The sequence below is a fragment of the Syngnathus acus genome, chromosome 1 (assembly GCF_901709675.1).
Source record: "Syngnathus acus chromosome 1, fSynAcu1.2, whole genome shotgun sequence".
Classification (NCBI taxonomy): domain Eukaryota; kingdom Metazoa; phylum Chordata; class Actinopteri; order Syngnathiformes; family Syngnathidae; genus Syngnathus; species Syngnathus acus.
The window spans coordinates 4,182,152-4,208,545 of NC_051087.1; the positions used below are offsets into that span (position 1 = coordinate 4,182,152).

At 41.5% G+C, this 26,394-nt stretch overlaps 5 protein-coding genes across 6 annotated transcripts in view; 3 read left to right on the forward strand and 2 right to left on the reverse strand.

Moving 5' to 3' along the window:
• Positions 1 to 650, reverse strand: part of LOC119121608 — a 408,423-nt gene extending 407,773 nt beyond the window's left edge. The window contains exon 1 of the mRNA XM_037249399.1: positions 369 to 650. Coding sequence (XP_037105294.1) covers positions 369 to 426 — 58 coding nt within the window. The 5' untranslated portion in view covers positions 427 to 650. The remainder of the gene's footprint in view (positions 1 to 368) is intronic.
• Positions 651 to 1,711: 1,061 nt separating this feature from the next.
• ufsp2 (ufm1-specific peptidase 2) lies at positions 1,712 to 5,237 on the reverse strand. Of its 2 annotated transcripts, none has more exons than XM_037262994.1 (12): positions 5,133 to 5,237; positions 4,880 to 4,967; positions 4,596 to 4,779; positions 4,461 to 4,527; positions 4,078 to 4,232; positions 3,786 to 3,978; positions 3,509 to 3,655; positions 3,282 to 3,446; positions 2,834 to 2,958; positions 2,682 to 2,758; positions 1,996 to 2,120; positions 1,712 to 1,917 (listed from the first exon to the last, which is right to left on the reverse strand). In XM_037262994.1, the coding sequence occupies exons 1-12, from the start codon at positions 5,133 to 5,135 to the stop codon at positions 1,831 to 1,833; spliced, it is 1,416 nt and encodes a 471-aa protein (XP_037118889.1). In that variant the 5' UTR covers positions 5,136 to 5,237; the 3' UTR covers positions 1,712 to 1,830. The 2 variants fall into 2 exon arrangements, with proteins under 2 accessions (XP_037118889.1, XP_037118896.1); XM_037263001.1 differs by having other exon boundaries at positions 4,596 to 4,796.
• Positions 5,238 to 7,230: 1,993 nt separating this feature from the next.
• Positions 7,231 to 15,395, forward strand: gucy1a1 (guanylate cyclase 1 soluble subunit alpha 1). Its single transcript, XM_037262861.1, has 8 exons — positions 7,231 to 7,668; positions 7,799 to 7,854; positions 8,472 to 8,551; positions 9,108 to 9,820; positions 11,966 to 12,451; positions 13,235 to 13,378; positions 13,538 to 13,692; positions 13,829 to 15,395. The coding sequence occupies exons 1-8, from the start codon at positions 7,438 to 7,440 to the stop codon at positions 13,965 to 13,967; spliced, it is 2,004 nt and encodes a 667-aa protein (XP_037118756.1). The 5' UTR covers positions 7,231 to 7,437; the 3' UTR covers positions 13,968 to 15,395.
• A 448-nt stretch (positions 15,396 to 15,843) lies between these two features.
• Positions 15,844 to 23,605, forward strand: gucy1b1 (guanylate cyclase 1 soluble subunit beta 1). The gene is made up of 13 exons (XM_037262899.1): positions 15,844 to 15,931; positions 16,149 to 16,222; positions 17,156 to 17,256; positions 17,362 to 17,480; positions 17,735 to 17,932; positions 18,574 to 18,804; positions 18,938 to 19,054; positions 19,417 to 19,550; positions 20,044 to 20,241; positions 20,377 to 20,614; positions 21,510 to 21,650; positions 22,331 to 22,485; positions 22,698 to 23,605. The coding sequence occupies exons 1-13, from the start codon at positions 15,929 to 15,931 to the stop codon at positions 22,819 to 22,821; spliced, it is 1,833 nt and encodes a 610-aa protein (XP_037118794.1). The 5' UTR covers positions 15,844 to 15,928; the 3' UTR covers positions 22,822 to 23,605.
• A 1,473-nt stretch (positions 23,606 to 25,078) lies between these two features.
• fabp2 (fatty acid binding protein 2, intestinal) lies at positions 25,079 to 26,378 on the forward strand. Its single transcript, XM_037263563.1, has 4 exons — positions 25,079 to 25,273; positions 25,576 to 25,748; positions 26,097 to 26,204; positions 26,268 to 26,378. The coding sequence occupies exons 1-4, from the start codon at positions 25,207 to 25,209 to the stop codon at positions 26,316 to 26,318; spliced, it is 399 nt and encodes a 132-aa protein (XP_037119458.1). The 5' UTR covers positions 25,079 to 25,206; the 3' UTR covers positions 26,319 to 26,378.
• Positions 26,379 to 26,394: the final 16 nt, after the last annotated feature.

The window sequence follows — 26,394 nt, forward strand, 5'->3', positions numbered from 1 at the left end:
AAAATGCAAAATGTGATTCCTTAGACTGTTGGGGAAAACAAGTCTGAATTCATTCTTTTTAAGAGTATACCGTTTGCATATTTTCTTAAATAGGCTTTCTTTGAAATCAAGGTAACGTGTTATCTATCTTCAAAAAGCGCCACGTTCTCTTTAAGAATGCAACATTGATTTCAATTTGTTAACAAAAATCCGAATTTATTCTTTATAGTGTATAAGTAAAGTGATGCGGCAGAGAAAAAGCAAGGCGCACACACACGCGCGCGCGCGCACACAACAAAAGCGTCGTCTCCTAAGTCCAGTTTTATTCGTGCGCCTAAAAGCTTGCGCAAAATGGTTAGCAACATAGTAATTGAATTCAACGGCCTTACCTTGCCCAAATGGCTCGCTGCACACGAGCACCAAGCACAGCAGCTTGGAGAAGTTCATCTTCTTTCGAGGATGACTAGGAAGGGAGGAAGCGTTCGGACCTGCTTGAGCTGCGTGAAGAGGTGCGAGCAGGCGAATCCACTGAACCAAACGAGCCGAAAGAACTCAGCGAGCGAGCTTCCTATAAAGCGCTCAATCGCCGTCATCTTCAATGGCGCTTCGAAAGTTTGCACATTTGTTGCTCGTTCATTGGCTGCATTTGGGAACTTTATGACGAGTGCGTGCGTGCGTGATACACGGACGCAAAAGCGGCCGCGTAACCTTATATAACCCCCTTTGTCTTACGCCATACAGCTGCTTGCTCGTCTCCTTTAAGTCTTTACAAAATGTCATAACCGTTGCCGATCCGAGTCACGGCGAGCGGCACTTTATGTCCTTTCAGAAGTCTTTTCGATTCTTTTCCAAATCCACTGAACATACGGGACCGTCTCCTCGACATTCACGTGCCCCTTTCGAAATACTTATCGCGGTGGTGCCTTTAAAGGCAGTAGGAGAAATCGACAGCTAACAAAAAGAAATCCAACCGAGTTAAGCAATGACTAGAAAAATCACAAGGACGACGACTATGGACACACAAAGCCCACATGGAACATCACTGAAATATCTGTGAGCCCCTGTCGATAATTTTAGTGGCGTACCATTGATGGTGTAAGCAATGCACAGGCCATCATGCGCAAGCAAATCCCGCCAAAAAACAAAACAAAGATTTTAATCGGAACAACTTTGGGGTGGGGATTCAATAGGATTTTGTTCTTCCCACTGCTTTTCAAGCCTTATTATTTCATTTTATGTGTAAAAAAAAAAAAAAAAACACGTCTTTTTTTTTGTACCGCTACAAAATGCTATTGACGGTGACCTAAAAAAAAAAAAAAAAAAGGACTGACTTATTCACTAACTCTTTGCAGCACCTGCATGAGCCTGGCTTTTCCCACCCCACGCAAGTGTGTACTTAGCGTACGTACTCGCACCGTTTGACAGAACAAAGTGACAAAGCGCGCAGGTTAACTGAAATGTGGAGTAGATGGGCACTGGCGGCCCCGAGTAATTTGGTTCCCTAGGCAAGATTTTCCCTGGAGCCCTCTGGCCGTGGTGTGCGGCGTATGCATGCACCACGCAGACTCCACTGCGTGCATCTAGCACGGTGCCAGCAGATGCTAGAATCTTCTGCTGGGCGAAACCAAAAGACAGTCAGCTGGAGGGTGTTTGTTGTGACGCCCCAAACATAGAATCGTTAAAGCCCTTGCTCAAAATCCCAATCGGTCGTGGAGTGTCATTGCCTAACATCGTTCACCAAATGAGATGCAGATTTATTGGACAAACGTTCACACACAGACTTGTGCCTGGTGGTGGCAGTCATAGGATTTACATGACAAAGCACTGGTAGTGAGTCGACATGGCCGTACGTTAGATTGCTTTGGGCCTCTGGGGGAGACACATATTATAATATGCCGTTTGATCCCAAAACTCAGGTCCTTTCCAGCCACACCAACCCTGGGGGAAAGACGAAACAAAAGTTCTGAAAGTCCGTCATGAAGATGCGGAGCCACACCAAGTCATTTTGAGGTCCACCTTCTCTGTGATGACCTGCAAGTCCTCTGCGCCTGTATAATGAGGATCCAGGATGAGGAAGCGAATCTGCCCGGTGGTCTCGCTCCAAGCGACGCCTAGAATGGTGTGAGCCAAGACCCCCCCACCTGCAAAGGACAGAGAATTTTCACATGGAAAATGTCAATATATATATATATATATATATATATATATATATATATCATCATCATCATCATCATCGGTTTAAAGTCCATGTTCCAGGCGCCGCTGGGTTGGACTGGATTCTCAGTATGGCTTTCTTCCACCGGGGACAGTCCATGGCCATCTCGTGGTTGAGAGTCCTATACCGAGAAAATTTTCTTTTTACAGCCGGATGCCCTTCCTGACACCAACCTATATATATATATATATATATATATATATATATATATATATATATATATATATATATATATATATAGATAGATAGATAGATTATAGGAGGGAGAAGGATTTTGTGAAACAAAAATATGGAACCAAGAAATCGGGCCCAAAATCCTTAACTTCCACCCTAGGTTGCTAAACTGTCTTGAATGCACACTCCTACCCAAGGTGATATTTTTTTTATTTATATATATATATATATATATATATATATATATATATATATATATATATATATGCACCATCAGAGCTCATAAAGTCGTACTTTTAAACGTCAAACTTACCAATCATCACTGGAGTTCCCTCAGAGAGAAAATGATTTGCCAGCTCTCTGCCTTTGGAAGCCATATCAGAACCCTGGCTGAAATAACAAGTGTTCATGGTTCCATAAATCTATAAACATGAAACCATCAGACAGGGAGCAAAGCAGACAAACCTCACAAATAAAATCTTGGATGTAACCCCGAGTAGTTGGCTGAGGACAGCGTGAACCTCGAAAGATCCAATCCACTGACGAGACCCCACAAAGGACCCTTGTTTGTCACCAACATCCACCAACGCCTAAAAATAATATATACAGAAATGGAAGTTGATGATGGTTTGATACCATTTTAATTGCAGCTGCGGTCGTGCCGAATTTAAGCCCGTGACGAGTGTACGAGTCGCATTGCAAAACGGTCACGAAATGGCGGCAAATGATCCTGAAATTGTATCGAGCCAAACAAACCCTTGCAACTGAAACAAAAAAAAACAACCCAAAAAGCTGCCTTTACGTCGACATGACTGCAACGATGTAGTTGCACAAGTGTACACACCCTCAAAAACCGGCGCTGTAGCTTAGGCAATAACCTGATGATGAGAAAAAATGGTCCCATTCGTGCTACCTGTTGGATTTCCTTGTGAGTGGGGACAGTCCGCTCTACGTAGCCTTGCTGCTGGAACCAGGAGCAGATGGTCTGCAGAGAGCGATAAGCGCAGCCCCAGCCGTTGTCGTCCACGCGGTCCTGCATGTAGTGGTGGTAACTGTACAGGCCTTGCACCAAGTATGCCTGAAACACACATAAATCATCAAAACTCCCATTCCAGAAGGCATCTGAGCAAATAGCTTTACCTTTCCATCGTCCAAGGTGGGATGCGTGAGAGCCAGGTGAGGGTTTCGGAGGTAACCATCTTTGCAGGGTTCATTGGGGAAGTGATAAGCGTTGGCTCTTCTAAAATAGGGTTTGTCCTCTGGCACCTTAAAGCGCGCATGCAGCTCCTGCAAAATTGAGAGCAAAAAAAGTTTCGACTAAAAGATGGCGTGATTGATGAGACACAAAACGAACGAGTAACGTCCAAATGGTAACCTGGATATCGTGGCACTGCGCCGCTGTCATTTACGTACGTACCTTACGCTGGTTCTCGAGTTGACTGTCAGGCACCCCGGCAGGATAGATTGTTGTCACCAGTCCTTTGGGTTCTGGAAGCAGAAAGTGGAAAGGCTCTGGGACCAATAGCTTTGTTCCCTTCATGTGGCGCAGCATCTCTCGCTTCATCTCATCCAGCTGATGTAATAGCGCCTCCAGCAAACGCTCACAGGCACTGCACAATGAGATGATGACGGAGAGTTTCAAATCAAAGTTTCAGCCTTAGCTGAAACCAAAAAACAAATGTATATATCATTTTAATTGTGACAGTTACTCTTTGATGGTGTCGGTGGAGCATATGTGGACAACACAGTCCATTGGAAGAGTTGTAGACAGGAAGTGGGACTTCTGGACGGTTTTGCAGAGAACAGGTGCCGGGAGGGGACCTGGCTTTGTCACTTCCATCATTAGGTTTAGGCTGATCACTCTCTAAATGGCAAAGTGATTATGTGATGAAAATATACACATGTATGGGTATATTCTGTATAGTTTTTGCTCTCTATTTAATTAGGGCTTACGCACTTCTGGTTCAATGCAGTCTTCATTTTTTTTTTCTTGTAATTGTGAGGTATAAAAAAGTTGAATGACATGTAATCGATGTATTCAAACTCATCTTTCTAATATAACAGGGGAAAAAATGACAAAATATTCACATACGGCTGCCGAGCTCTTTTTGCCCTTCTTCTTTGCTGACCTTTTGCCAGCCAAATCTTGTTCATCGATGCTGAAATGTAAGTCAAATAAAATAAAAACAAATGGAACAGGTGTAAAAGAAGAACAGAAATAACTTACGGTATCCATTTATGTAGATCGTCACACGGTGTGTTTGCAGTTATTTCTTTCGGAGTCACGTGAACATGCTTGTTTGGCCAGATTATAACTGGGCTATCCTGGACTCGAAGGATGCAAGATTCTGACTTCACCTGAGAGCGTAAGTTCTCAAATGTTCTTGAGATGCATTTATGCATGAGCGTCACTGAAAAAAGAAATGAACTTTACAGAAACCCGCGTATTAATTCAGAGGAGAATGCACCCGATGAGATATTGACCCTATGTTTAAAAACATTTCATGATACCATCGGTGCTGTCCAGGAGACATTTGAGCTCCAGATGTCCTCTCGCACGGAGAAATTCTCCTGGCTCGACATTATTTGGATCTTCAATCTGAAATAGGACAAAATAAATGAGCAGCTGGCAGGGAAGTTTTATATTCACCATATGTGGACAACTAGCGACAACGTGGTATGCAATTGACGGTTTTCAACGTGACAAACCTGGACTAATATTAATACAGTTACAAATGTGCTTTTAAATCGTTGTCATACCCACCATGGTGCTTTTTTATGGTAGAAAAAAAAAATCTGGATAGTTATTCACATGAGGCTGCCATGTCTGTTCTGCAATATTTGACGTGTATCATTCCGCGACAGCTGATTGGCCCACAATATCCCCTCCCACTGCTGTTGCATTCAGCGTAACTCGTAATTTTGTCTAACAACACAAGACTTTTAAAAATAAATGTAAATATCGTCGACATAAGTTACACGTTTTACAAAAAAAAATAACACCGGAACAAAACGGGATTGCATACATTTTATTTGTTACATAATGCTAAAGAGCGATACTGAAGTATGAATTTCTCCCAGGTTGTCGTACATTATACAGCGTAATCAAATGTAACTAACATCTACGCATGCGTGGTTCTACTGGTGGGTCACGGAGTGAGGCACACGATATCTAATTATTCCAGCATCAGTGCCCATTCTGCCCTTCATATGCAACATGGGAAAACATACATCGTCTTTTTTTGCGTTGACATTAGTCAATTTGCAATGGAACACCAATGCAATGACGCTTTTCACTGTAACAGAAAAGCTTGAATGTGTTTCTTCGTGCTTTGCTTGTTTCCCTGGGGCGACAGGCCTGCATGCAAGAGCTGGCAGATTGAGTGGACACTGCATAGTAGCACTGCATGTACAAATGGGAGCTCACAGCAAAAACCTCTCAATTCATTTACATTTATACGGATATTATTTTGAAGAATGTATTTTATATGGTCGAATTATGATTGTCTGATAAACGCACTATCATTAAGTAGACAGAAATGTTTATTGAGTACAAGTTTGTATTAAAATGTAACCAAAAAAGGGCTTTTCACAAATTGCATCAAGTGTACCCACTTTGACCACCTGGGGGCAGTTTAAGACCGATATATGGCTCGTCTCATCTTGCAGAGTATAAGATTAAATATGACTGAATATATACTGTATACACCTGTATAGCTGTGATTTCTGTCATTTATTTGTTGCTGCGCCTTTTGTGTTTAAATAGCTTCTCTTTTGCTGAAACGGAGTATTATATACTTCATGTATAAGCAGACGGATATATGTGGTGTTAGCATTAGTAATTAGCTAGTGGGATAGAAGATCAACTTTGTTCTTTAAAAAACTTTAAAACTGCTATGCAGTGCGCATTGAGATCTTGCAACATAAATTGTTGTCTTGAGGGAAAAAAATGACGCATCTATTTCGAGTATTGCATTTATTTCTTCAAGTGAACATATTTTATTGATGTGAAGGCCATTCTATTTAGTAATATTTAGTTTGACAACATTTGCCTCATGTCGTACAAAGTTTCAAAATGACACAGAGTAGCGTTTATTTAAAACATGTCTTGAGAAGCAGCCCATAAGAATATCACAATCTATTTGGAACGGGTTTTCCTTGGCATTGACCCCATGCAGCTCAAGCAGTAATTTATTTCTGTTTATCTCTGGTAAAATCTCACCATGTCGACCTTGATTTGCAACACGGCCGTTGCTATCTTTGCTGCGTTTTGTAAACAGGATCTGTGCACTGTATATGGCTCACGTTGTGTGCTGGAAACGAAAGGCGCACCTACACATCGAGCGAGAAGATATGAAGTATAAGCATCGCATATATCTTTTTGCTTGTGTGTGATGACACTTGGCCAGATGAATGTATACATTGTGAACACGTCGTGAAGTATTTGCGTCATTTTTCACCTTGAGAATTCCTGATAGATGGATATTAAATTAACATTTGACTAATGATACCACAGGGAGAAAAGAATAGCAACAACTTCTCAAGTCAAGCTGTGTCAAAATGTTTAAGCCCAGAAACAACCCACACAAGCATGGGGAGAACATGCAAACTCCACACATGGAGCTGAGAATTCGAACCAGGATATTAGTACAGTGAGGCGGGCATGCCACCCACTTGTCTACCATGCAGCCAAATACATATAAAGTGAAGAGAGAGAAAAAATCTATTGCATGTGAGAAGTCGTCTGGAAATAACGTCTCTTTGCTGATAGGTCGCTCAGCTCCATCAGCCGTGCTTGAGCATGGATTGGCCTGCAGCTCTCTGGCTACCCCCCCCCCCCTCCTTGCCCCCCCCCCCTCCCAGGCGCTTATCGCTCTGTTCCACCATCAGTCCAAAGAAGCTGAGTACAGAAGAACATCGCATCACGTCTTGGTTGAAGATTTAGCGATGAAAAAGATGCAAACACCAAAATAAGATGCGCGCACCAGAAGATGGCATTCTGGCGCGTCTGTCTGCATGCACAATGAGCTCAGTGCCTGTGTGGTGAGGACATCATAGCACCAGTGAAGATGTTCTGCGCCAGGCTGAAGGAGCTGAAGATAACCGGAGAGTGTCCTTTCTCCAAAAGCGACCAGCATCAAGAGCAGGAGAAGGAAGAAGAACAGCAGCGTGGAGATGCCGGGGAGAGCTCGGCAGCGCGCGGCAGGAGGAACGCGCACGAACCCGCACAGAGGAGCACCAGAGCCAAAGTGAACCTGCATACCCTCGGAGAGAGCATTCGCAAACTGGCGTGTCCCCAGGTGAGTACGAGCGTGCGCGCAATAGAATTTTTTTTTTTTTTAAGAAATAAAAAATGTGGCTGCCATTTTAAGATTTTATCCGCCCCTCACCCCCTCCTAATTAAAGACCTCTCTCACTTTAACTTTGCAGTTCCAGAGGCTGCACGCTGCCCTCCAAAGTATGATGAAACAAAGAGAATCGGAAAGGTAATATTTTATATTAGGCAGAACTTCCACCCAGGTATTGGCTGTAGTTGTCATTTCAATGAGACCTACTCAGACACTTAAGGGTGGGGAACATCAGGAGCCAGTTCAGTTTCATAAAATCCATATGTAATTAATAATAATCATTAATCATCATCAACAAAAAAAAACAATATTCCTTTTTTTAAAGTAGGGGTTTGATTTCAGTCAGCCATATTGAATTATTTTTATAGATTTAATTTATTCAAACAAGTACTTACATTATTGTGTGATTAATATGTTAAACTAAAATTCATTCATTAGGCCTATTTTTATGAACAGCCTAGTTTTTGAATTCATCCTCAAATTTGACATCTTGCTTTTTTCACCTACAAAAGAAACAGCTGTGGATTTATTTTATAATGTACATCTTTGGATAAGGAATATAGTAGAGAAAGAAAAATTAGTTATTTAGAAAAAGCAGGATTTGTTTTCTGTCGATAAGATCCTGTATTGTTCATACAATATTTTTGTCTTACCCCTCTCATGATAATATTGTCTTGAAATGCATTTGTATAACAGCTCTACGTGTGAACTCTGAGTTGTAGTCCTTTGTTGTAAGCTAATCTTTGTGTTTGCAGCATTGCAGTTTGTTGCACAGACTGCAGAGAAGAACCGGAACATTTAATGAAGATGATGAACACTTACTCAACCAAAACAGGTAACCGCAAATTGGACACTTATATAACGCACACTACCTGTCAATTGTGAAACCGTTTCCTGGTTTGTACATGTTAGCTATGCCATTCCAATTAAATACTAACGTAATACTATATTACAGTACTGTGTGATCTGGAGAAAACCATCTACCCTGATCCGGGTCATTTTTATACCCCATGCCATTTAATAAAGTACACAAAATAAAACCAAATATGTCAAGTATGTCTGCAGTTTAATTAGTAAAAGAGACAATAAATGAATTGTTTTAGAGGAACATAGATTTGTCATCTTGTTCTGAATTCAAGCCCTGGCTTATTTGACTGTGGTGTCTCAGTCTGAACACTAGGGGCGCTTGAGTACAAGTGCTGTTTGTTGTTATTTTGAGGGAATAGTAAATTAAGATAGTGATTTGACAAGCTGTATACTCCGTACATTGAGGCAAAGTGTTGTCCTATGAAATGATATGATCATATATTTACAGAAACAAATGTGAGGGATCTACTCACTCTTGTACGGTATATTTACAACTTCTCATAGTCCCTGCTTGTATCCTGCAGCCATTCCGATTGAAGCCTTGAGAGTGTCCCTCGGCGAGGAGCTCTTCCAAATGTGCTACGAGGAGGACGGTCACATTTTACGGGTGGTGGGGGGCGCGCTTCACGACTTCCTCAACAGCTTCAACGTGCTCCTGAAGCAAAGCAGCGCGCCCCGACTTGATGGAGGGGATTGTTTAAATCAAGCATCCGTGCTGTGCATAGACAAAGATCCGGGTCTGCTTACTGTCTACTTCTTCAACCCTCACCCCACTACCGAGCTCTTCTTCCCTGGGGTCATCAAGGCAGCCGCCCGTTTGCTCTATCACACCACCGTGGATGTGCTGATGGACCCGCCCAGCACCAAAGACAGCATCCTTCAATCCAACCCGCAGCACAGTCTTCTATACACCGTGGTGGTCAAGGGGGATAAAAACCTGAGCCCCAGTCCTCTGCGGGCGAGCTCAGCTGGGACCCTTCCTACCTCTCTGTTTTCCACTATCTTCCCCTTCCATCTTATCCTGGACCAAGACCTGGTTCTGGTTCAAATCGGACACGGGCTCAGGAAGAGACTGAGCAGGAAGGACAGTCTCAGGCGGGCTTTGACTTTCCAAGAACACTTCTCCATCGTGTGCCCTCAAATCAAATGTACCTTTCAAGGCATCCTGACCATGCTCAACACCCAGTTTGTCCTTCGGATCAAGCAAGGGGTCTCCGGAACGGACAACACAGTAAAGGTACGTCCATGATCAGAACTGTGTCAGTTGGTTGGTTGGTTGGTTGGTTGGTTGGTTGGTTGGTTGGTTGGTTGGTTGGTTGGTTTTAGGCGAGGTTATTAACGGCACCATTCGGCCCAAGGTGGAGATCAACATCCTACCACCAGCCGAGATCACAAGCAAATGTCATCCTCCTTTTCTCCATCAAAGGCTCAGTGAGCCTGGTGCTATTTATGGACGGGTGCAACTGGTCGCCATGACAAGAACCAAGTCGTCAGTACATTAATGCTTCACTATTCACAGAGGCTAGACTCCCCTTACAGTGATTAGTGAGAAAAAACAAGAACAACTGAATCCCCTCCTAATATTAATTGTCTATATTCATTTTTCAAAGTCCGGTAGAAAAGTAGTCCGTTGGTCTAGCAGCAATAAAATTTGGTCCTGCGGCAAAAAAAGAAAAAAAAGAAACAATTGACAGCTGGTCACTTTGTTTCTGTAGGTGAGGGGTGTAGTTTATAGTTTTGTCATATTTGGTGCCATCTTGTGGAATCTGTAGGCAGTTCTAACCCTTTTGGTATCTGGGGGTTCATTACTTGTTAATTATTTTTATTTATTTGCTAATCGGGTATATAAAAGCCATTCCAAACGATTATACTCGGGCTTGTTAAAGTTAACACGGTGTAAACGTCACTGCTCTGATACTTTCGTGCATCCATTGACCTTTACTCGTAAATCTGTTTACGTCACGGGTGATGACCAGCATTTGTACGTCTTTCCACCAGAGAGTTACGAGTCTTAATCACAGCTCATTTTTGGCTTGAACATTTTCCCATGTATTTACGTCGAAAACAAACAAATTATGTTGAAGATCATCTACGAGCACCTGTTTGACTTTTAAAATTATTTGATGTCATCTGTCCGCCACAAGTCAAGCGGAAAAAGCTGATACTAAATATAAGTAAGAATAGCCATATTTTTTTAACGCGCCATTATTCTAACCCCTGACTTTGAGCTGCGATGAGAGGTCCATCATGTTCCATCGTATCTTACGTTGAATCTGTTCCAGTGTGGGAACTAAAGCACCCACGCAAAGTTCGGCCTTAATCCATCGTTTGGTTCCTGTCAACGTTTTACAACTTCAGTTCGGTTCAGTATGTACTTTCATGTCCCAAAAGGACGGGAATAAAAGAAAATGAAGAAAGTTGAGAAATAGTCAAAACAACAAAGTCATAACTTTTTTAGGATAGATCGATTGTAGAGACAAGACACACGAGCTAATGTGCCGATTATAGTAGAGCTATTTGTAGCATTGTGGCAAATTTAGCATTTTTATTACAGTCTTTGGTCTTATTTGTCCCACGCGAGGGCTCTAATTTCCCCGATGAAAAGACCTCAAAGCAAGAAGAAGATATCCTTTTCAGTCCAGTCTGGCTTTTGCCTTTTTTGAAGACTTGCTTTTTAAATTTAGCCATCAAAGGAGCCTGTAAGATTTTTTTTTTGCTAGCTAGCCACCTCCACAATTCTTGGAATGACCGTAAAACTAAAAACAGACTGGATACAAGTCTCGGTTCCAAATATTAATGTCTTGGTTGAAGCAAGGACAAGTGAGTTTTAAATGATTTTTGAACCAAGATGATCAAGGTGTCAGCTGTCTACCAGCCACCATTTTAAACATTTTCAACAGGTAGCTAAGGTCAGTTTAGCGGACGCTAGCATTTACTTTCCCACTTGTTGAAAAGTTTCCCCTTCAATTTCTTTATGTTATATAGTAAGAACATCACTGATTAATGAATACAATAAAAAGCAATCTAAGTCCATTTCACACTGTTTAATTTGGCCATTTTTTAAAAACGTTTTCAAGCTAACCCGTGTGTATTGCACTGATGATACTGATGGACTTTGGTTGGATGGCATTTGTCATGTTTAGAAATAGCATTCCGCTGCAATATAAATAAATAATCTACTCTGGCATGGCTGACGCAGTTGCACACTGTAGAGTTGCCAATACTTTGTGTTCTTAGTCATAGAGTGTGTCCTAAGATAGTTTATTGATTTGTGAGTGATGTTGTCCAAAGGACATTGGAATGAAAAATCAGTCTTTCTTAAAGTAAACTAAACTGTACACTACCAATCCTTACTGGAGAACTTAAAGATTTGTCTTTGCAGCTCATGGACCTCAAGGGCCAAATGATCTACGTTTCCGAGTCCAACGTGATCTTGTTCCTGGGTTCGCCGTGTGTGGATAAGCTGGAGGAGCTAACGGGGCGCGGGCTCTACCTGTCCGACATCCCCATTCACAACGCACTACGTGACGTGGTTCTGGTCGGAGAGCAAGCCAAAGCGCAGGACGGCTTGAAGAAACGTCTCGGGAAAGCCAAAGCGGCATTGGAGCAGGCCCACCGGGCGCTTGAGGAAGAGAAGAAAAAGACAGTGGACCTTCTTTTCTCCATCTTTCCTGGTACCGTAGCTCAGCAATTGTGGCAAGGCCAGACGGTCCAAGCTAAGAATTTCGAGCGGGTCACCCTGCTGTTTTCCGACTTGGTGGGCTTCACGGCTGTTTGCTCGCTGTGCACGCCGATGCAAGTGATCACCATGCTCAACGAGCTATACACCAGGTTCGACCATCATTGTGGGGAGCTTGATGTTTACAAGGTAAGTAAACTTCAGTTCAGATTTACCTGAATACCTGAAGACTGACGCTGTGTGTGTGTTTCGGGCATCGGCGAGGCCTGGCCAAAAGCTGGTTCTTATAAACAACATGTCAGCGAAGCCTTAACAGAAGATATAGCCGCATGTTTGACAAATACATCGTAAAGATGCGAGGAAGCTCCTTCAGGACTCTGTTCCATTCCACGTTCGTGTCTAAAAATAGTTCCACTTTGTCTGTGTCACATAGTTGTCGAGTGCTCTCTAGTTACATGAAAGAAGACGACGACTTTAAGACGGCAAAGGATGAAGTAGAATTGAAATTTTATGGCTGCCGGCTTTCGGTACTCAGACAGACTGCCTTCCACTTCATCGCACTCGTCATTTTGTTGATCATTTCTTTTGTATTAATGACACTATTGCATATTATCAATTCTTTCGTGACATTTACATTGAGACGCAGATGAGTGAAAGACTTAGGTTGCCACATTTCAGGTACTTTTAATGGCAATATTTAAAAAATATAGTAAATAAGTAAAATAAAAATAAATAAATAAATAAAAATACTTTAAATTATTTTCAAAATATATGTATTTTTTCTTTTATTAAGAAAATGTCGAATGTCTCGCATCAAAGAAATGACTGGATATTTAGGAAAGACCTAAGGGCAGTTAATGATTAGGATGCAGAAGATAAGCGTAGATGTTTTTTTGTTGAGGGGGGTTCAACCCAAGTGATAGATGGACGTGTCAGAAGACTTCTAATGCTATCTTACTGTGCTACGTCCAGGTGGAGACCATTGGGGATGCTTATTGTGTTGCTGGTGGCCTACATAAGGAGAGTGACAACCATGCGGCCCAGATTGCATTGATGGCCTTAAAGATGATGGAGCTTTCTGATGAAGTCAAGACTCCAACTGGAGAACCAATACAGGTAACAAACCAGATTCCATATGGCGTCGTTTTACAGAGCCTGAATACCATTTCGTCAAATCCCGGAGTGGATCACTTTCAATTTTAATCAAGGATATAGTTCAAAAGTGGGATTAAAAATCGAGTAGACATACGTCGGATTTATGTCATTGTTTTTCAGATGCGTATCGGGCTGCACACCGGATCAGTGCTGGCCGGTGTAGTCGGAGTAAAAATGCCACGTTATTGTCTTTTTGGAAATAACGTCACCCTGGCCAACAAGTTTGAATCGTGCAGCCAACCTCGCAAAATCAACATCAGTCCGACGACGCACAGGTGACAGGTTTTTATGACAATGTCCAATTTCATCCGCATGTACTAGGCAGGAAACTGAAAATGAAGAGGAGCACTGTGTTTCCTCGAATGTCCAGCCACATTGATTCATGTTTTATTTGTGTACACTTCATCCTAGATTGCTGAAGGAGCGTCCAGAGTTTGTTTTCATTCCCAGGAGCAGGCAGGAGCTTCCGGCCAACTTCCCAGAGGACATTCCTGGTGTTTGTTACTTTTTAGAGGCTTCCTTCAAAACTTCACAAGTGACTCGGAAATGAAGTCCAGCTGCTGCAGAGAAGCTCCTGAAGCTCCACCTCAGCGCTTCTATATTAGAGTTGTCCAGATATTGATGTCGCTAAGTGTTTGTCTCGCTTGCGGTCATTTCAAAATGCAGCTGATGGCTGATTCCCACAAATGATTGACGGTCCCACCGAGTACGTACATCACAGTTCCCATTTGAGAGTTATAAATCTACCCCAACCATCAATTCACCCCCAACTTCACAGAGACTATTTTAAATATTATACACTGTGGAATTCTCAATGTTGGACATCATCTGCGCCGTGACCGTGACACTGGTTTACTTCCAAGTTGTTGTCATTGAAAAACAAATTTTCCCATGGTGAATAATGTCAAGTCAACTCATTCCAGGTTCACACTGTTGACACCATAAAATTGTTATTTACTGTATTACGCAGGCAATTTTTTAATGAACATCAAAGTTAACCATTGACACATAAAACTCAAACTTATGGAGTGTAACATCACACGTGATATTTGCAACTATAGGTTTTGGTTAACTTTCAAGGAATAGATTGTTTTTCAGTGTGTGTGTGTAATCTAGTTTAAATTGTACCAATTTTTGGCATTTCAATTTAAGAGGTTCCACATTACAAGCAATGTTGTGTAAAGGTCATAGTAGCAATTTCACGCAACCCCAACAATGCAATAAGTAGCTTGATATTGCTAGATGATCCTATTATCCATCTGTACAAACACTCACTGCAGGATTAATCCGTTCTAAAACTGTTAATAATTATTCAAACCCAAATTTAAGGCACTTTTATTCTTATTATTATTATTACTTAAATATTTCAATATACAAATGAATGCTGCCAAATAGGATCAGTGACATCGCTTGATAACATAGATTCCAAATGCTTTTTGGGTTAGAATGATCAAATATTTTGTTAGGATGGGAAAGAAATTCTATAGATATTTTTCCAGTGAATATGTAAGCGACATTTTCCCCCTTTTGTAATTTTCTGTCTTCCTGCTTGCACCATGAACCGGGCAGGAAAATTAAAAAAGAACACTAAACTGCAAATCTGCAAAGAAAGATTTTTACAGGTTTCAAGTTTCACAGAGCAGACTTAGGTGCCTTATGAAAGCAGGATAGCACATTTTGTTGTTAATAAAGTGGATCACTTTTGTTTCTTCCAATATGAATGCAAGCCACAGATTCTTCCATCAAAGTATATATTTGAAATACATTCATTATACATTCCAGTACTGCAGTTTCCTAGTAAAGTATTTTTACTGTTTTCACTGTACACATGTTTATACTCTATTTATTACATTGTTTCATAGCACAAAGAGCATACAAAAACAAAAATACAATGAATGTCCTTCGATCACTCATAAGGATGTGCTTTAATTGTTACTGTAGTGCAAACAAGAGTGCAATAAATATAAGATCAAATGAACCTGGGTGTCCGAAGTGTATATTTTGCACCATAAACACCAATAAGCTTACTTGAATCATTTAAATTGTTGCAGTCTGGTTGATTTAATATCAGATTAAATTTGAACGCTTCATTCTGAACTCAGCCAAATTATCAGTTATTAAAGGTGTTTTTGAAAGCATTTTGATTGAGTTGTAAAGGTTATATTTCTTGGTCTATTTTTTTTGTTATTTTACAAAATATGAATAGGTGTGTGGAGATTTTATATAACCACTGTATATGTTGAGAAATAGCACAGTTCAAACCGTGCTGGCGCTCATAGCATCATCAGTCGAATCAAAGCTACGTTCTCATTGGCCCGCTGCCACATTACGTAAGAGACGTTCTGACGCCCCATTGGATGAGCGTGTTGCCAATCACAAACTGATGGAGCGAGGAGGTTTGGACACAGCGACGACTATCAGCATCTGTAACCGAACGATGACGTTTCTGTCCGAAGCGAGGCTTTTTGTATAAAATAAAAAAAAGGAACGAAAGAAAGATCAGCTGGCAGTATGGTACGTCTTTTATGTGTTTCATGTTTTAATCCCGGAAAGACGTTACGTCGTGCCCGGTTGTTAGGATATTACTCGGCACATTAACAGGTGAATACAATCCGATGGTTCCCTTTAACTATGTCTTCGTTGCGGTTGTCCAAAAAAAGCGTGCGTCGCTGGGTTTTATGCGTCAAGAAAGTGGTCGGATCTCCTGTCATTGCTTGTCATGTATTTACAGTATGGCTTTGTGAATCACGCCTTGGAGCTTCTCGTTTTGAGGAATTACGGACCGGAAGTGTGGGAAGACATCAAGTGAGTGTGTACTGTTTATACTGTATTTTATGAATGCTATGCTTATTATTTTCTCGTGTTGGCATATACAAATGTTTGGCTGGACGCTGGCGGTGCTTTGTATGAATAACAAACAAGATCAAACCACAGGATCACACCAGGAAAAAGGATATTTTATTTATCTATTTATATTTATTTATACTTATCCTAGCTGGCTTCTAATAGTGTCAGATGTTTGTTAGTTTGGTGAAATTGTTTTTTTGACATGAGGACGTAAATTAACCCTGAGTAAAAACTCTGGATAAAAATGATTACATTACATACTGGCATTGAATTAAAAAAAATAAAATTTCAAACAAAACATATCTTCAGTTGAGCTGGTAACTATTTCAATTTGTGGAACGTACAAGGACATCAACTCTGAAAATCCTCTTTTTTTTTATTTTGGCTCAAGTTACTTTAAAAGAAAAAGCTGTGGGAAAACCCCGAGGGTTGCTGCTAAGAATGTGCTACAAGTGGCATTTCAATGTGTTGCTCTTTTCAGTCGCTGTATAATGTCAACATGACTTTTTTTTTTTAGCACACTCCCTCCATTGCGCCCTGACCCTGCCGTGACCCTAACAGAAAAAAAAAGTAAAATCAAAAGTTAAGAGCAGCAGCTGTCTTGTGTAAATGTTTCCAAAGTTGTTATTCTTCTCGGTGGAGACATCTCACCGATATCTCAAGTACAATTTATCACCTTCTTCTTCTCTCGTTTTTCAACTTGGATCAGGAATTGATAAATTAATCCAGATTTTTTCCCCCAAAATCTTTTTATGGTCTGTTTTTTTTTACCTACTAATATTGCCCATAAAGTATGTTTTATTTTCTCAGCCTATAAGCAGAACTAATTAGAACCAGTTTTTTTTTTCTTCTGTTATACAACGAATGAATACATGTGGATTATATCCCCAGGAGGGAAGCTCAACTGGATATCGAGGGCCAGTTCCTCGTTCGAATCATTTACGATGACACCAAAACGTACGATCTTGTTGCCGCGGCCAGCAAAGTTCTCAGTAAGTTCTCACTTTGATGTAAATCAAATTGATCAGCCAGAATCCAACTATATCGCAGGCGACCGTTCTCCTTCGGTCTTAATCCTTTTTTTTTTTGAATTCCAGAGATCGATGCAGGAGACATCCTGCAGATGTTCGGGAAGATGTTCTTTGAGTTTTGCCAGGAGTCGGGATATGACACCATCTTGCGGGTGCTGGGATCAAACGTTCGTGAATTTCTTCAGGTAAAAGTTTTCTGAATTGTGAGAGAGCACAATTTACAAGTAGACATTTGATTGCTGTTTGAGGCGGAAAAGAAACATTGTTACTTTGTTTTTGTTACTTTTTGGTTGCAAGAATATTTTTTTAGCTGTCCCAGCAGAAGTGGGATTGACCCAAACGAGTATGCGGACAAGCGGAATAATAACTAATAATCGCTAAACGACTTGAATATTTTAGTCCCATTAATTGTTTATGATTTTGTTTTTTTTCCCCTCAGAATTTGGACGCCCTCCACGATCACCTGGGCACCATCTATCCCGGCATGAGGGCTCCCTCGTTCCGTTGCACCGATGCGGAGAAGGGCAACAACCTAATCCTCCACTACTACTCGGAGCGAGAAGGCCTGCAGGACATCGTGATTGGCATCATTAAAACGGTCGCGCAGCAGATCCATGGCACGGAGATAGAGATGAAGGTCTGCCTTGCACAAATCTTCCTTTTGCAGCATCCCCGTCTCATTGACAAGTGCAGAGGAGGGAGTATGAGGACGAGATAGTTTTGGGAAAAGATCTGTGACAAGGGGAATATTTTTACATCGAAGAAACAGTCTGTCCTTGAGTATTTTCAATATGATTTCATTTAATAGAACTATTTTCATCCATCATTTTTTTACCCATATATATGCTAATAAGCCAACAATCATGACATGATGCCACCGTGCTCCTCAATTGCTACCCCCAAATGGTTTTATACAGACGGGGATCATATAGTCTTCAGTATTGTGTGCATGTGTGTAATAAAAGCACGGAAAGGAGAAGAAAAAAAACCCGGCAGACGCTCCTAATGTGAGACCCAATCTGGGGAAATATTAGCCACGGTTGCTGTGGAAACAGGGCGCAGAGACGGCAGCCTGACGTCAGCGTGCCTTATGCCAACACTGATTAATGTCATCGTCCACACTCCTAATTCTGTCATAATACACTCGAGACTATCGAACTCATATTGTTGTTTTTAGTCAGGTGTGTCAAACTCTGGTCCGCGGGCCGAATGTGGCCCGCAGTGTAATTACATTTGGCCCGCCAAGACTTTTCTTTTGAAACTCTTTAAACCCTTCAGATGATCCAGCCCAAAAGCGAAGAGTGCGACCACATCAAGTTCCTGATTGAGGAAAAGGACTCGGAGGAAGAGGCCTTCTATGAAGACCTGGACGGCTTCGATGAGAACGGCACGCAGGAGACGCGCATCAGCCCGTACACCTTTTGCAAGGCCTTCCCCTTCCACCTGATGTTTGACAAAGACCTGATGCTCACGCAGTGCGGCAACGCCATTTACCGAGTGCTGCCTCAGGTCCGCTCGCCGTTAAGCGACAATAATTTGTCATGAGCAGGCGTTATGGAGCTGACCTGGAATCTATATGCTTCGTCATTTCTAATCTGGAGTGTCTGAATTATGCATATTTTAATTTCCCCTTGCCTTTTAGCTCCAACCCGGTGCCTGCATCCTCCCGTCAGTTTTCTCCCTTGTCCGCCCACACATTGACTTCAGCTACCATGGCATTCTGTCCCACATCAACACGGTTTTCGTCCTGCGAAGCAAGGTAGAGTTATGTGGAAGATCTTTTATTGTTGCAATAACAATACCAGGTTAATCAAATGACTCGAATCATTCAATTACAAATAAAGGTCAAAACCTTTCCGCACAGACTGTTAACTCAGAATAGAAATAAGATGGCGGCAAGATGAAGTCTGTAGAAGTCTTGGAATGTCCAAAATGATGAGTCATTTCACACTTGAGGTCCATTTTAAGAGGGACAAATGAAAAAAATCGATCTCAATCTTTCCTGTGCATTGAAAAGATTTTTGCATTTAAAATCAAAGTGCAAGGTGAAATTGCGGCCCCATATTTCGGCTTGGAGGAACATTCAATGAAATATTCATAAAGGTGGTGTAACCCTGGCAGGAGGGTCTGCTAAATGTGGAGACGGTGGAGAACGAGGACGAGCTGACTGGGGTGGAAATCAGCTGTCTGCGGTTAAAAGGACAGATGATTTATTTGCCCGAAGCCGAGAACATCCTCTTTCTTTGCTCGCCCAGGTAAGTTGACACCGTACCTCGATGTTCACCCCCCCCCCAATTTTTCTCTCGTCTGTGTGTCATTGATTTTCTTTTCCCAAACAATCCAAACATGTGCAAGCACACGACCACGTACGAGCGATGAAACCTAAAAATGACTGATCATGTTGTCGCCTCCATTAGCCTCGCTGGCCCGTGTCTAAGCATTTTTTATGAGAAATATTGAAAAGAGGAGAGCAGAGTTCAAGAGACCTCGTCCTCACAGATCGAAGACATTTTTACAGCAGAGAACAAAAACAACCTCTGGAAAACGGCCTTATTTTCAGCCTGATAAATTACGCCATAGCTAAAAACCGGTTCCTAGCTCAGCAAATGAACATTTAATAATGAGCAGTAGATTGGGTCCAGACAGGATCCGCTTATGAAGCCTAATTGAATTCCCCACTGACACAAATAGAACTGAATGAAACACCAAGCTAGCAACTATCTCCGCATTCTGTGCTCGCTTCAAAAGTGTGATGAACTTGGACGACCTGACACGACGGGGCCTGTACCTGAGCGACATCCCGTTGCACGACGCCACGCGAGACCTCGTGCTGCTAGGAGAGCAGTTTCGCGAGGAGTACAAGCTGACCCAGGAGCTGGAGATACTCACCGACCGGCTGCAGCACACACTTCGGGCCCTGGAAGACGAGAAGAAGAAAACGGACAGGTTGGATAATTAATTCCCTTTGAATCGATCCACGTTAAAATGACAGATTGGACGGACTTTGGAGGCTCTGCTGTATCGATTTTTTTTTTTTTTCTGAAAGCTTTGAAGGAGCCACCTTCTTGGTTTGTTTATCAGGTTGCTGTACTCCGTCCTCCCACCGTCCGTCGCCAACGAGCTGAGACACAAGCGGCCCGTCCCGGCTAAGCGCTACGACAACGTGACCATTCTTTTCAGCGGCATCGTGGGCTTCAACACCTTCTGCAGCAAGCACGCCTCCGCCGAGGGAGCCATCAAGATCGTCAACCTGCTCAACGACGTTTACACCCGATTCGACATCTTGACCGACTCGCGGAAGAACCCTTACGTCTACAAGGTTGGGAATTCGCTTGTAGAAATGTGTTTTTGTGTTTTTTATTATTCACTTGTTTCTTAAAAAAATAAGACTTGTGTCAGGTGAAAAAAATCCAACAATAGTCAATCATTTATCATTTCAGACATTGATTTTTTTATTCTTGAAATAGTCCAATTTTACACAGGTTAAATTGAAAATTTATACTTCTTAGTGGGAATAATTTATTTTCCTAGTTTTTTTTTAATAGAATAAAATACAACTTCATCCTAATACATGTATGACTTATGTGAATTTCTCAAAAAACCCACTTCAACTTGTTCGAAATGAAATTCAAATTTGCAAAAGATTGCGACTTTTTTCTCATGGTTACATTTTTATTTTTTGTCTCTTCAGTATGGCCCTAATGCGTTTGCTCTTAATATCTTTGTATGCTGCAGTGACCCCCTCGTTCAAAAACGTGACGTAATAACCCGGCTTGCGTGCTGGCAAACGACTATTTATAGTGTCCGGCTTGAGTTTTTCGCCAGTGGAACAGTAGTACGTATTTCTAAACAACACGGAGCAGCTTTCGAGAGAGAGCGCAGCGCTTTATGGGCCTCTCGTGGCAGATTTACACTGCAGGCTTTCAGACAAGAATGCACTTGAAGGAGTCAAACAGACCCCAACCACTCGCAACTAAGCCTCGATTGGCTTCAGGCACCGGGTCGCCAAAAGGAGTAATATTTACTCTACGAGCTGAATGGCTCGGTGGTCCCGCCGATTGAGCTTGCTCACCCCTATTGCATTGTCTCAAAGCTGATGTGTTTATCAGCAGGTTTGTTTTGGGCTGCTTTGCGTAATTAAAGACAAAAATGATCCTTCAGTGGGATCACACGATGCACTATTCAAATAAAGCAATTTTTTTTTTTCTATTCAGGTGGAGACGGTGGGCGACAAGTACATGACGGTGAGCGGCTTGCCTGAGCCGTGCACGCACCACGCCAAGTCCATCTGCCACCTCGCGCTCGACATGTTGGAGATCGCCGGACAAGTCAAAGTGGACGATGAACCTGTGCAGGTGGGATTTTGGTCAGGTGGATAATTGACGTCAAAGTGCCCCTGCGTGAGAATTGCCAACATCACGCCTCACCGGCTCTCTGGCTTTAGTCGCAAGACGTCATGTGACGTCGCAGAATTATTTGCAATCTCAAAGCCCAAAATGGCTACCACATAAGCAGTATGTGAAAAGCCACAGTGTGAGTAGAATGTGTGTTTTCACTCATTAGTAAGTTGTACAAAATTTATTTTGAACCATAAACGTAAGTAATTCAAACTGCGTTAAAGCATGAGGCTTAAATTTTACTATAACAAAAGGAAAAACTGTTTTAGCTCTTCTTTACACAATACAAATAGATTCATTTATCATATTTGTATTGATTTGTGTTTGTTCTAAACAGCAGCAGGGACGTTCCGTGTTCACATGTTAACTGCGGAAGAAGCCTGCTTGAAAGAAAGCTTGTTTATTTTGGCCACACATTGAAGAGGAGTGTCGTTTCACAGCAAAAATACACTCAAATCATCTCAGTCTCCCTGAGTTAAAAATAGATCCTCATTCAGCTCACACACAAAAGTGCCTTCACGCTCTGAAGACCACCACAGTGCCAATTGCTTGACAGGGAAATAGTCTGTAGATTGCTTACAAGTGCCTCTCCTGGAGCTGTTATGGAAACATTGTTGTATTTTTTTTTTTTTTTGTAGATTACCATCGGGATTCATACGGGAGAGGTGGTGACCGGTGTGATTGGCCAGCGGATGCCCCGGTACTGCCTCTTTGGTAACACAGTCAACCTCACCAGCCGCACGGAAACCACCGGTGAAAAGGGAAAAATCAATGTTTCAGAATATACTTACAGGTGAGTAAAGGTCTGGTCACTTTTATTTCTATTCTGTCTTGAAAAATCCCTCTTATCACATCATACGATAACTGCTCAGGGTAATCTTTTCGTCATCTGACAATCGGGCCTTGCTAATTTTACTCGTAAGAGAGAGTGGCGGCAAAGCACTCCTTTTCTATCAATTATTTTGAAGGCACGGGTATAAGCACAGGCCTCTGCTGTTGTTGTAGATGCTTGCAGTCCGCCGAGAACGCCGATCCTCAGTTCCACCTGGCGTACCGAGGTCCCGTCACCATGAAGGGCAAGAAGGAGCCCATGAAGGTGTGGTTCTTGTCCAGACAGGAAGTCCACTGATACGTCTTTGACTCTTAATTCATAAAATGGAGTGAGTAGCGTTAAATAACACGGTTTTGATATGACACAAAGGTTGTTTATATGAAATGGTGCCATTGTGCTTTGCCACACTATAACATACAGAACAGTATTTACGGCATCTATTTTAACGTGCACAAATTGATTAGTTTGAGTCGTAGTAGCTCCCGCCAAACACACCCACAGTGGAATCTTTATGAACTATGTTTTAAAAAAAAATTGTGCACTCTATTTAGGCTATATCAACAAGTTGGTGGATCATGTGTTTTTTCCCCATAGGTTATTGTGAAATTTTAATATATTTCCTTTCTTCCTCATTCTAAGTGGACATTTTTTTATCCTTTTAATTGTAAAATATGATCTATTAGCACTTGTTTAAGCACTTCCACTATGGACACTATTTGAGTTGAATGTGCTCACTTGTCACAATTTTAAGCACATGTTTTCCAATTGGTTAGAATAATGATCATGTTCAATTTAGTTCATTGAAGACTCTAAAATGGCCATGGCTCTGAATGATATTGTCTGACGAGATCCAAGATGGGATAAACTTCAGCTCATATGCGACAAAAAAAGAGGACAAGTATAGAAATGGAGGGATGGATCATGTTAGCGTGTTGTAAAAATGGCACACAACTTACTTCTTACTATTGCAGTGTTAATTCAAACCTTGTACAGACACATATTTCTTGGTTTTATGACTTATTTCGCTGTATTATTGTATATCCCTTCTGGAAAATTCCCCAAATAAATATTTTAACTCATCTCTCACGAGTACAAAATGTATCATTAAAAAAAAGTGATGATTAAAACCTCATAGCAGTCTATCAATAACCCAAGCCAATGCAATTGTAATGACTAGTTGTATGATTCGACTGAGTCTTCCCGCGCATGCGCACATTTGTAGTCGTGAAACGTCGTATGTCGAGGCGTCTTGTATCTTTTCTTCAGGTTAAACGGGAACAGCGACTGTGGGAATGTAATGTGTTACGAGCGCCCTCTGGTGTTTGTAAAAAGACCACAACCCTGTGGAAAATTCCTCAACTCGTGTCCCAAGGAAGACACGAATATATTTGAAGGTATCTGAAGTGAAAGGTAACATCAATAGGAAGTCACAAGTCAGCATTATTTTTGATTTTTAGCTGCTCGGATGATCGTAGTGACAAGATACCATAAGTCGTCTGTTATCTCAGGCCTGATAGCATCTTCTGATTGGAGCAGTGTTTGCACTATAGACACACTTAACAGTGTGATAAAAGACACTTTATTGACCGAAGATGGCAATCAAAGTGAGTGAGGTGAAGAATACAAACGTGATAGATACACATAAAACCAAAATTATTATGTAACTGTTATTTTTTCGTTCATTTTGCAGGTGTACCTAATAAAGTGTCCAGTGGTGTTTCTTGTTCTGAGAGTAAGGCGAATTTGTCAAAGTGTAATGTAAAGCTAATACGGAGTTTATCTTTTGCAAAATGTCATTCTTATTGTGTGAGTGTGTGTGTGTGTGTCGGAGAGAGAGATATCAAAGGTCTCTTGTATGAGCTGATGAAGGTCAAAGGTATCAGTGGAGTGTTATCACTATGACAGAAGTTACAGGTCATCATGTCATCATATAAATATAGATTGATAAGTGGCACTGCCCCACTATTGATTATGTTCCATGTAAATTTTAGAGAAAGTGGTTCACATTAGGACACTTGCCTCAAATGAAGTGGGCGAAGACACATAGTTATGTAGGATAGGATAAAGAATATAGGCCAATGCGTAATGTTGCATTATCTGTCTGTATTTGTGGCTGCACAGATTGAGAATTCATTTCAATTCAGGAATTCTGCTGTATGCACACTTGCTCCGTTTTGATCCTCTTATTTATTTATTTATAGTGTTATTTGTTTATTTATTATTTATTCATCACTCTTATTATTCATTGCCTTCTTGTTTTTATTTTGTGTTGTTTGCTTGTGTGTATGTCGTGTACTATGTCTTGTCACCGGGGATAGTGGAAACGTAATTTCGATTTCTTTGTGTGTCTTGGCATGTAGAGAGGTTGACAATAAAGCAGACTTTGACTTTGACTTTTTTGACTTTGAATTCTACCAAAATTGCAAATTCTAGCGTCAACGTGAAGTTTGAACTATTTTTTTCCTGCTAAGAAATGGTGTCCAATGAGAAACGGCCGTGGGGTGGTACTTACCTGAGAAAGTGTGAGCTTTACACAGCCACATCATCGCTGAGATCGAAGAGCAGATAAGCGTGCTTGAAAAGGAGACACGCTGATGACACTCTCTTGCTTTGCTGCAGAGTCACAACCCCCTAAGCCACTTTCGCTCACCACCTGTTTTCACCCTCATCGCCACCAGCACCATGACTTTCAACGGCAACTGGAAAGTGGACCGCAATGACAACTATGACAAGTTTATGGAACAAATGGGTAGGCAAGCACACTGAAGGATATACTGGACATTTCCTAATTCCTTAATTCTGATGAACACTTGGGCCTATTACACTACTGTATTTTAATTTTGGATAATATGGTGGCACTTGGAGAGCAAAATATGTTTTCAAGTTGTACTTTGTGTAAAATGTTTGCTTATCGGTAATCTCAAATCACATCTACGTGAATATGAATGCTAGAGTAAATATTTGTGCAAGAATGCAAAGTGAACTCACCTGCAACAGTATGTTCAAAAAATAATAATTTACGTCATTAACATTTGATGCACGAATTGTCAGGTATCAATATGGTGAAGAGGAAGCTGGCCTCCCACGACAATCTAAAAATAACCATCGAGCAGAACGGAGACAAGTTCCACGTGAAGGAGAGCAGCAATTTCCGCACCCTGGAACTCGACTTCACCCTGGGGGTCAACTTCGATTACAGCCTGGCTGACGGCACTGAAGTATCTGTGAGTAAACAAACGGGGCATCAAATGCTCCAGAGGACGTCTACGTTGCTGCTCCGAAGCGATCATTTCGGACTTTGAACTTTGGAGGCTGCAAGATTTAAGTTGTTTGCAGAACAATGTAAACTCCAACACAAAGCAAGGAGCTTTATTTTAAGACATAGATGCCTTAATTGTCAATCATTGACACGAGTTGAAAAACGTTTCCAGTACATTCCCAAGAAAGGTTCACAAGAATTTGAGTTTTTTTTTGTTTTTTACAATAATTGGTTAATTGTAATTGATGGAATAAAGACGATAAGGAAAAAAGTTTCCAACTGTAAAAATAATGTTTGTTAACCTCGGTTTCAGGGCTCGTGGGCACTGGAGGGCGAAACGCTGAAGGGCACCTTCACCAGGAAAGACAACGGCAAGCCGCTGATAACCACAAGAATTGTGCAAGGAGATGAGCTCATACAGGTGAGGAACTTTAAACACACACACACGCACACACTATATATTATTTTTGTCTTCTGCCCACAGAGCTACAGCTATGACGGCGTTGATGCTAAAAGGATTTTCAAGCGGGCTTAGGTTTGAGCAATCTTCCGAGGAGGTTACAGACAATATTGTATGACTTACTGTAAACCTGCATACCCTGGAAAAAGTG